The sequence below is a fragment of the Plasmodium gaboni genome, chromosome 14 (assembly GCF_001602025.1).
Source record: "Plasmodium gaboni strain SY75 chromosome 14, whole genome shotgun sequence".
Lineage (NCBI taxonomy): Eukaryota > Apicomplexa > Aconoidasida > Haemosporida > Plasmodiidae > Plasmodium > Plasmodium gaboni.
The window spans coordinates 836,530-848,610 of record NC_031494.1 but is presented as its reverse complement, the minus strand read 5'-3'; the positions used below and the strand labels follow the sequence as shown (position 1 = coordinate 848,610).

The 12,081-nt window shown below is 18.3% G+C and overlaps 3 protein-coding genes across 3 annotated transcripts in view; 1 reads left to right on the top strand and 2 right to left on the bottom strand.

The window, feature by feature from the left end:
* PGSY75_1423800 (putative vacuolar protein sorting-associated protein 3) overlaps positions 1-3,063 on the bottom strand; it is a gene marked incomplete at both ends in the record, with an annotated part of 4,508 nt that extends 1,445 nt beyond the window's left edge. The window contains one exon of the mRNA XM_018787939.1: positions 2-3,063. Within this exon, the coding sequence (XP_018639311.1) occupies positions 2-3,063 (3,062 nt within the window).
* A 2,742-nt stretch (positions 3,064-5,805) lies between these two features.
* PGSY75_1423700 (hypothetical protein) lies at positions 5,806-10,668 on the top strand (the record flags this gene model as incomplete). Its single annotated transcript, XM_018787938.1, has 1 exon — positions 5,806-10,668. The coding sequence occupies one exon, from the start codon at positions 5,806-5,808 to the stop codon at positions 10,666-10,668; it is 4,863 nt and encodes a 1,620-aa protein (XP_018639310.1).
* Positions 10,669-11,737: 1,069 nt separating this feature from the next.
* The window catches only part of PGSY75_1423600 (putative calcium-dependent protein kinase), a gene marked incomplete at both ends in the record, with an annotated part of 1,355 nt that continues 1,011 nt past the window's right edge, over positions 11,738-12,081 (bottom strand). The window contains 2 exons of the mRNA XM_018787937.1: positions 11,738-11,775; positions 11,979-12,042. Coding sequence (XP_018639309.1) covers positions 11,738-11,775; positions 11,979-12,042 — 102 coding nt within the window. Of the gene's footprint in view, positions 11,776-11,978 lie in introns of the transcript that reaches the window.

Sequence of the window (12,081 nt, the reverse complement as noted above, 5' to 3'; positions counted from 1 at the left end):
CTAGTGACGGTGTAGCTTTCCATATAGTAGGACCTTCAAAAAATAGAAAGATGTGTTTTTTATAAGTCGTGTAATATAATCTATATGTATAGGATATTCATACTGCATAAACTTTATTAATTTGATTTGTAATTGTTTTATATTATTTTTTGTGTATGCATTGTTAATATATAATTCTATTAATATTGTATTTATATTTTTATTATATTTATCATGTTTTAAATAATGTATAATATATTTTTGTAAATAATATTTGATTTTATAATTTTCTTTATCTATTTGTATCATTTTTTTAAAGGTAGTTATAATTTCTTCTGGAGATATTAAAATATTTTTTTTTTTTAAAAAATGGAAGAAAAAATGTTCATTATATTTTATTAAGAATGGAAATGCATATTCAAATAATTTTTTAATTTTTTCTTGTTGAAGATTTAATAAATGTATATTATCATTTAATATAATAAGAATATTATATATTTTTTGTAATGCATATTGAAAATTATTATTATCTTTATCTGATACATTATTTTTTTCTACATTTTCTTTCTCAAAAATTTTTATCCAATTCAAATATTTTTCTTCATTCAGTTCTTTTAAATTGAAGAAAGTAAATATATTATTTTCTTCTTTTTTGGGGTGCATATCATTGTATATATATTTATCATCATCTTTGTTATCACAACAAAAATTTTTATCATCACCACTTTTGTTGTTATCACCACTTTTGTTGTTATCACCACTTTTGTTTGTTTTTTTCTTACTTCCTTCGTGCCATACATCATATTGATATACATTAAATTCCCCTGTCGATTTAATAACATTATACTTTTCATTGTAATAATGAAAAAAATAAGAACATATTTCAATGGCCTCTTCAAAATTTCCTAATCGTATATATATAAAAATGATTTCTACAAATTTTCCTTCTTTTTTTAAGAATTGTATACATTCTTCTAGATCTATATGTAATTTATTAGTTTCCATAATAAAATGAAAAAATTGTTTATTATAATTATTTATGGTCAATAGTTTTATTAGTAGATTATCTATACATTGTTCTATTATATATTCATTATCAATGAAATCTTTAGAATTATGATTTTTTTTTTTATATGATAATTTATACATATCTTTATTTTGTAATAGATAATCTCTTTTGAGTAATAAATAATTTACTAAACATTTGTTGGCTGTATGTAAAAGTTTTTTCTTTATTTGATTGTCTCTTTGTTCAGATGAGGAAATAAAAGAACTTGTATTATGTTCATATGTGCTAGTATTAATGTAAGTATTATTATTTTTTTCATCATCATCATTATTACTATTATTATGATAAAAATCGTTGAACATATAATCAGACAGGTAATAATCTGGCTTGTCCTTTATATAGTTGTTATAATTCCTATCTATTAATTCTTTGATACTAGAAGGGAAGGGCAAAAAGCATTTAAACTGTTTATTAATATTTTCTTGGATGACTTTATATTCCATCATTTTTTGTATAATATTTTTTTGAGATGAAGGTAAGTAATCGATCCAAAAGTATAAAAGAAAAAATATATTAATATTAATTTTATGAAAAAATATGAAAGAGACTGAGAAATTTAAATTCTTAAAAAAATGATATGCACATGCTTTATTATATTCACATAAGATATCATATTTATCTTGTTTATTTTGAAATGCATAATTTTCTATTAAAACAAAACCTTTTTTTGTTTTTCCTTGTTCAATACATTGTGGTAAGTATTCATAAATTTCTAAACAACTAAGAACTTGTAAACAATCTTTATTAATAAAATAGAGATTATTATATAATGTGTTATTATATATATTTATATTATTTGTATATATATCATTATTTTCATATAAATATTTATTATATAAGATATTATTATGATCATATATATCATTTTTTGATAATCCAGATATAAAATCATTTACTAAAGATTTTGATAATATTCCTTCAGTTTCCATTTTTAATAATCCTTTATTTTTTTTTTCTTCATAAAATTTTATTCCTCTATCAGATGATGTCCATTTAATTTTATTTTTTTGATTATATAAAAAAATATTTTCTGCCTTATCTTCTTCATCATCATCATCATCATTATCATTAAATAAAGAGATAAGACCACTATATATTTTTTTTATATTAGTAAAATTAATAACAATATCAGGTATATAATTTAAAGAGATTTCTTGTATATGTTGTTGATTTTTTATATTATATATATTTATAACTCCTTTAAAATTTAAACAACATAAAAAAAAACGAAAAGATATTATTTGTTTTACACATCCACTTAATATGATAGTATTTTTTCTAGAAGGCATAGAAGTATCGACATCATAAAATACACCAATATTTAAATCACAAACAATAAATATTTCATGCATATCAATTAGAGTAATATTTTTATATGTCTGTTCATATTCATGACTATATAATAATACTTTTTCATTATTTTTAATATTTAAAAAATAATATTCTTTATTTATAGTTAAAAATAAAGAATTATTAATCCACACCATACATGATATTAAATCATTAAATGGATTTGTTATTTCTTTTAAATATTTATATGTACTATTATCATAATTATAAAAATATAATCTCTTCTTTTTTGTATATATTAATAATTCATTACTATTATTTTCATTTATTCTATATAATAAAACATTTTTATATATAATATTTAAAACATCAAAATTATCATTTTTAATACAATATAATATATCATCTATTAAAATTAATATAATTATATTCTCTTTCTCTTCTACAATTGTTATATTATTAATTGTTCTGTTTTTTTTTATTAAATAATTTCCTAAAAATTTTATTCTTATACTTCCTTCCACATTATTATCAATATTAAACTTTTCATTTTTTATATAATCATTCTTAATATCAGCACTTGTTTTCTCCTCCTCTTTTATTAGTTGGTATTTATATAGAATACCCTCCTTACTTCCAACATATAAAATATCTTTTATGCAACACGAAAATGTTATCTCATAATTTAAATCCAAATTCACCTTTTCTCTTTTAAACAGGTCCATCAAAATATTTTTAATATATAAAAAATAAAGAAAATAAAATATAAAAAGTTATAAATATTGTAATTATAATTATATATATATATATATTTATATATCAAAATGCTCATTTATGAACAAAATTTTTTAAATCCTACTTACAATATTTCTATATATATATATATATATTATAATTTATATGTATATTTTTTTTTTATTTTTTATTTTTTTTTTTTTTTTTGAAAGAATAATTAAAAAGGGATGGTAACAAAATATTCCCCTTCCTTTCATATAAACAAAAATATATTATAAATTATTTTAATTAATTTTTTTTTAAATTGAAAAAAACAAAAAAACGAAACAACTTTATATGTATATATACATAAGAGTCATATATATTTTTTTTTTTTGTATATTCGTTATATATTTATGTGACAAACTCAAATAAGAAGGAAACATTTGGGATTTAAATTAATTATATATATATATATAATAACATAATGATAATATTATATCATATACATATAAATATATTTATGTATCCTTTATATATGTTTGTATTTATTTATAATATATTATATCAAAGATTAATTAAAAGAAGAAAAAAAAAAAGAACAAGAACAAGAATAAGAAAACCTAAACATAAAATATATATATAATATATTTGAAAGAACATTTATATTATATATGGTAAATATTATTAAAACCTTATTCGTATTATATATATATTATATATATATATATATATATATATATATTTTATGTGATAAGACATTTAATCCTCTATATATTTTTTTTCTTTATTCAATATTTATAAGAATATACATTTTTTTGGTATAATAATTATTTTTTCCTCTTCATAAAATATATATATATTTATATATGTGTGTTTTTGAAGGTTATATTATAATATATAATTAAAACAAGAAAATATATATTTTTTTAAATAAATAAAGAGCTCACATAAGTTATATGACCACTACGCATAATAATAATAATAAAATATTATAATAATATTATTATATAATGTTGTAAAAAAAAAAAAAAACACACAAGGATAATATATATATATATATATTTATATATATATATTATTTTTACATATAATAAATATTATCATGTAAATTATTATTTTTTATTTTTTATAAATTTACAATATTGTAAAAATAAAAAAATAACGATACATGTATACATTTAACATATAAAATAAATATATTTTTTTTTTTATATTTATTTATTTTTTTAAATGACCAAAAAAAAAAAAAAAAAAATTTACATATATATATATAATATATATACAACAGCTTTCTTTTCTTTCTTCTTCTTCTACTTTTTGATTTTCATAAATTTATAAGAAGTAAGAGGTTAGTTCTCATAATGAAATAAAAATATTTATTTTACATTTATACTTATTATATAGATAAATAAATGTATATTTTATATATATATATAATATATGTAATATATAAATAGTAATTTTGTGGATGGGTGATAGGAACTTAAAATAATATTTTTATATATATTATATATATATATAACATATAATATATATATATATATATATATATACAAGCAAGAAATAAAAGGAAAGAAAAGAAAATTATAAAATATACATATATATATATTATATATAATATAATTGAAAAAAAAAAAAAAAAAAAGGAGCCTATACAATATTTAAACCATATGTATATATATTATTGTAATATAAATGAATAATATCTATGTGACAAAAAAAAAAAAAAAATATATTTAATATATATATATATATATATATAATATCATTATTTTATTATTGTATATATTATATTATATCCATATGACCCTGGTGCTTTTAAAAAATTTCACAATTAATTTTATAAGAAATAAAAAATATATTCATACTATAATATATATATAATAAATATGTATTAATATTATATATATATATTATATGATAATATATTTTTTTTTATTACATAAAAAAAATAGATAACATTTTTTTCTTTTTACCCTTGACAAATAATTATATATTAATTATATTTATATTAACATATTATATATATATGTAAATATTAAAACCAAAAAAAAAAAAAAAAAATACTGTTCTTATAAATAAAATAAAAAATAAACTATTATGTATAATATTGAAATAGGAAAAAAAAAAAAAATTTAATAAAATAGAAATATATAAAAATAATATAATATATATATATATATATATATATTTATTGCAGTATATATAATTTTTAAATTTCCTTATGTTTTTCTTTCATTTTATTAATTTTTTTAATATTATATTATATAATATTGTAGAATATTTAAAAATAAGTTTATGACACGTATATAAGCTATTAAAGGAAGATAAATATAAAAAAAAAAAAAAATATATATATATATATATATATATATGTATGTATAAGTAAATGCTTATAAAAGATATACTGTGTAATGTAATATAAAATTAATTTAATTTCATAACAAAAGAATAAATAAAAATATACATATATATATATATATATTATATGTGTGATAATTATTGAATAGGTGTATATATGTTTATAAACTCTTATCATATACAATATTTTAATAATAATTATAAAATATTTATTTTTTTATTTTTTTTTTTTTTAATATATTATAAAATACATATATAAATATATATTTAAACATATAGATAAATATATATTTAAAAACAATATAATATATACACCTTTTTATGTGTATACTTGATTCATATATTTTTTTATATTTTTATATTGAGCAATAATTTCAGAGCTAGCCAAAATGAACAAACAATCGGATTCAAAACCTTACACAAAAAGTAAAAGTAAATTCCACATGTTTTTCTACAAGAATAAATATTCGAGTTCAAAATATAACAACAATAATGTTAATGAAAATATTGTGAAAGGAAATAACTTGAATGATCACAATGTGAGTGATCATAATGTGAATGATCACAATGTGAATGATCATAATGTGAATGATCATAATGTGAGTGATCATAATGTGAGTGAGCACAACGTGAATAATAACAATATGAATAATAACAATATGAATAATAACAATATGAATAATAACAATATGAATAATAACAATGTGAATAATAACAATATGAATAATAACAATGTGAATAATAACAATGTGAATAATAACAATATGAATAATAACAATGTGAATAATAACAATGTGAATAATAACAATATGAATAATAACCATATGAATAATGAGACACAACTGGGACATCAAGTAAACGGTGAGGATAACAATTCTTTAAATATAAATGTGTTTCCACAAAATAATAATAGTAATGATAAGAATAAAAAAAATTCAACTCTTACTAATTCTAGTCATAATAATCCTCATCTAAGTAACAGTGGCAATGCTCATTATAATAAAAAGAAAAATAGTATGAACCCACGAAACAGTTGTATATTAAAAAGTGGAGAACATAATGTGTTGTCGTCTTATAATGAGGATGTATATAATAATATTGGTAAGACAAAAGAAGAGATGAATAGTGCTTGTGATATAAATATGAATAATTATAATAATGTTAATATGGATGAGGAATATAATAAATATCACCCCCCCCAACAACAACAGCAACAACAACAACAACAACAAAAACAGCAACAACAGCAGCAACAACAAAAACAACAACAACATAACAGTAATAATAATAATAATAATATTAGTAGTAGTAGTGGTGTAGATCATAGTGGTAGTCACACACATAATTTTAATCACCAGAATAATAGCTGTAACAAAAATGTAGCTGTAGCATATAATAACATGAGCCATAAAAAAGAAGAAAAACAACATAATGAAGATTATTTTAACTGTGATAAAGATATAGGCAATCCAAACAACAACCAACATGCTATAAATAATGTATATAGAAATTATAATAATGTTGACCATACAAATGAAAGCTATGTAAATATGTCTAAAAATAGTAATCATCATTACAATAATTATCAGAGTTATTATAATAATAATAATAATCACAACATGCAAAAATATGTTGAGGTGAATGATAACCAGTTGAATAATTCAAATGATGTAGGGCAAAAGAAGATGAGTAATTATTTTAACTCTTCACAAGGATATAACAACAACCACATGAGCATTAGTAGCAACAACAACAATAATAATAATAATAATAATAATAATTATTATTATAATACTCATCCTAATATTTCTCAGTTTAACTCAGAAATGAATAATAGTAATAATCAAAACAACACAACGGCCCCAGGAAGTAACGAGCATATGTCATCAAATAATAATATTATTATTATTATTAATAGTAATAAAAATAAGAATAGCACCATGTTAGATGACGTATACCATTTGGAGGATAACAAAAATGTTTATAATAATAACGAAACAAGAAAAGATTCAATGTTAAATAATATGATGAATCATGGTGGTGAGAAGAATAAAAAACATGACAATAAAATGCAGAAAAGTGTGAATCACAACAAAAGAGATGAAAAGAAAGAAGACACATATAAGAAATATGAAAAAAGAGATAATATCTCTATGAGTAATAATAATATAAAGAAGGATGATAAAAAAATGGATAGCAGAACACTACACAACAAAATGAATAATAATAATAGTAATAATTATATGAAAGATATGGAACATTCTAATATTAATATTACTAATAAGAATATAAAAAATGTAGACATAAAGAATGAGAATGTAATATATGAGAATACAGATGATGATGATAATAATAATAATAATAATAATTATCATTATAACAATATAAATAATAGTAGTAATGATGAAAGTGAACATGTGGATGATGTATGTAATATGAATGATATGAAGGATATAAATTGTAAGAATCTTAATTCATCTAATGGAAATGCATATAATATATCTTATATGTTTATATATCAATATTATTATGTATTACATACAAAAAAAGAAATGATGCATAATTTTTATTCCGAGAAAGCAATACTTCTAGTTAGTTTTAATGATGAAGCTAAGACAATAAACACAAAGATACATAATAATGTTCACATTATGAATAATGATTATTATAATACAGATAAACAAGCACACCTTGATGATATAAAAATGATAAAAAAAAATAACAACAACAATAATGATAATATTAGTAATAATAATATTAGTAATAATAATATTAGTAATAATAATAGCAACAATTGTGTTGATAGTTCTTATAGTAATCATTTTTTTAATTTAAACGAAATTAATATTGAAGGCTGCCACAAAAGTGATCATATGATAAAATTAGAATCAAGAAATATGATCTATGAATATTATAAAAATCTAGATGTAAATGCATGTACAGTTCATATTATTTCAATTGAAGTTGTAAATTTACATGATGAAATTTATATTTATATATATGGAAAAATTAAAAAATCTAAACATACAAATATATATTATTATTTTATTCAAAATATACATCTACATAAATATAATGTTTATCAATATTATGTGGATGTCGATTTTGTTCATTATTATAATTCACCTGTTAGTAAAGAACCACAAACAGAATTATTACAGTCAAGTGTTTTAAGAGAAGCAGATACACACAACATCATCAAAAATGACCATAATAATAATAATAATAGTAATATTAGTTTGAGTGCTGTGAAAAATATTGAAGATGATAAAAAAAAAAAAAATAAAGTTAGCTATAATTTGAATAACACAAATGTAAATGCTACTACTCAGAATAAAATGAATGAAAAAAAAAAAAAAAAAAAAAATGAAACACAATTATTAGAAGAGCAGACAAATTCATCAACTTTAAATATACAAAATAGATATACGGATAAACAATCAGTATCAAAAAATGAACACATATTATATTATGAGGATGATAATGAAGATAATTTATATTATGATGACGCAAATGAAGAAATGTTATATTATAATAGTGATCATAATAAAAATGAATGTGATGATGATGTATATTACGAGGATGGTGATGATTATAATAATAACTATAATGATGATATATATTTTGAAGAAGAAAATGAAGACATTTATTCTGATGAACATCATGATGTATATGACCAAGTCTTATATAATAACAATGAAGGAACAGAAATACATAAACATAATAATAATAATAATAATAATAATAATATGAATGATATCAAGAAAAATAAAGAAAATCAACAATATAAGAATTTAAAAAAAAATAAATTACCCTTACCAAAATATAATGTCAACCAACAAAATGATCAGAATAAGAAGAATAATATATTAAAGGATGATCATCATGTTATTAGCAATGAAGTCAATAAACTAAAGCATCAAAAAAATGGTCATGAAGCAAAAGAAGAGTTATCATCTGAAGTTTTAAAGGAAAATGAATTATCTACAAATAAATTGTCTAAATATAAAAATCAAAATAAGGAGACACAAAAAAAGAAAGACACAACTAGTACAGATATATACAAAAATAATGATAAGAAAAATACTCCAAGTAAAAATATTCATGAAAATTATAATGAGCAGAATAATCATGATGAGAAAAAAATACTCAACATGAAAGATAAGAAACAGATGAATAATTCTTATCAACATCATGAAGATAATGTAGAACAACAAAATGGACAAGAAAAAAATTTAAATAATAATAATGAGAAAAAAGTTAAAAAAAATAAACATGAAAACAATGTGCAGAAAAAAAATACAGATGCAGATGAACAGAAAACTCCCGAGATTAATACTGTATTAAAAAAAGAAAATAATAATAGTAATGATATATTATCTAAAAAAAAAAAAAAAGACAAAAAAAAAATTGAACAAGATAGTTGGGTTTCTAAAGTTATGAAAAATAACACAACGAATATCATACCAGATAGTAATAAGAATGATGATAATAATAAAACTGACAACCTTGTCAATAATAATGATAATAATAATAATAATAATAATAATAATAACAATAATAATAACAATAATAATAACAAAGGGGATGATGAAATTAAAAAGGATAACCAGATAAAACATGATGATGATGTAAAACAAAATGATAATGAAGAATATATAACAGACGAAAATAATAAAAATGAAGAAATAAGTGTAAATGATAAAAAAATTATTATTCATAATATTCATAAAAGTATGGATAAAAAAAAAATTAATGATTGTATTATAGAACGTTTAAAAAAATATAATGATGGACATGCAGTTCAAATAGATATATATCAAAGATCATTTAAAAAACCTTATCAAACTAATTTTAATTATAAAAATATATATGATAATAATAAAACCCAAACAAATGAATATTCTTATGCTATAGCAGAATTAGATTGTCGTCAAAGTCAACAATTATTATTAGATCTAGGCTTATATTGTAATGGAATAAAATTAAATATTGAACATTTTAAAGAAAAAAAAAAATTCATAGATACCAAAAAATTTAATAAAAAATTTAGTACATATAGTAACAACAACAATAATAATAGTAATAATCATGGATCTGTAAGTTTTAAAACAAAGGATGATAAATATAAAAATACTTACTATAATAAACATTCTAGTTCTATCCATGCAGGACCTGTCATATCATCAGGAGGAAATAATAATGCATCTTCTTTATATAGAAACAAAAGAAATAATGTATTTGTAAAGTGAATATATTTATATGTACCTCATATATAAATAAATAAATAAATATATATATATTATTTATATTAATCTTTATTCATATTAGAAATAATGATAATTATGTCTTCATTAGAACTTTTGTCAGCAGAAGGAAGACTTTAAAATAATATCCTTTAATTTTTATCATATGAAGAAGAACAATGTATCATATATTATCTTTTTTTTTATATTATTTTTTATATATATATTAAAAAATACCGTTACCAATTATTTTCCATATTTTACAATGTTTTCATTTAATAACAAAAGGAAACATATATATATATATATATATATATATATGTATATAATTATGTTTATATTTTTTTATTGTAATTTATTTTATTTTATTTTATTTTATTTTAATTTAATTTTTTTTTTTTTTTTTTATTCTCATAATCCCAATACACGGGATATATAAAAAACAACTCATATAACTATATATCATTTTTCTAAATTTAATGTTAATAAATTAAGAAGAAAAATATTGACAATTTATAATTTTTTTTTTTTTTTGTTTTTTCAAGTATTAATCATATAAATAAATAAATAAATATATATATATATATAATGAATAGAAATATGTGCATACACATGAAATATAATTTATATATATATTGTGACAAAAAATTGTTCTTTTTTAATTATATAAATATAACATGATTATAAGACAAGTTAACATATTGATGATACATTACAAATGTGATAATTAGTAAACAACAATATTACAACCAAATCAAAACAAACAAACAAACAAACAAACAAAAAAAAAAAAAAATATATAATATATATATATATATATATATATAATAAATGAATGTATAGGGGATTCATAGCACAAATATAAATGTGTATGCATGTATATATAATAAAATATTATTTACCATAATTTTAAACCTTTAATTATTTGTATATGTGTAAAATCCATTAAGATTTCAAAAAAAAAAAAAAAAAAAAAAAAAAAAGAAAATAAAAATAAAAAAAAAACAAAATAAAAAATAATAAACAAATGAACACGATAATAACCAAGAAAGAAAGATATTTTTTCCAAGTTAAATTATCCTACTTGTGATGTAATCCATGGATGATTAAGTGCTAAAAAATAAATAAATATGAATAAAAATATATAAAATATATAAATTTTTTTTTTTAAAATACAGATATTTTTTTAGATCTATATTTTTTTTCAAATGGATATAAATTTTTTTTTTTAAAATACAGATATTTTTTTAGATCTATATTTTTTTTCAAATGGATATGAAATTTTTTTTTTTTTTTTTCCTTTGTATTTTATTTACCCTGATAAGCAGTTAATCTTTTCTTTTCATTTCTTTCTAGAAGTCTTTTTAAAAAATCCACAGCCTAAATAAAATATATATATATATATATATATATATATAT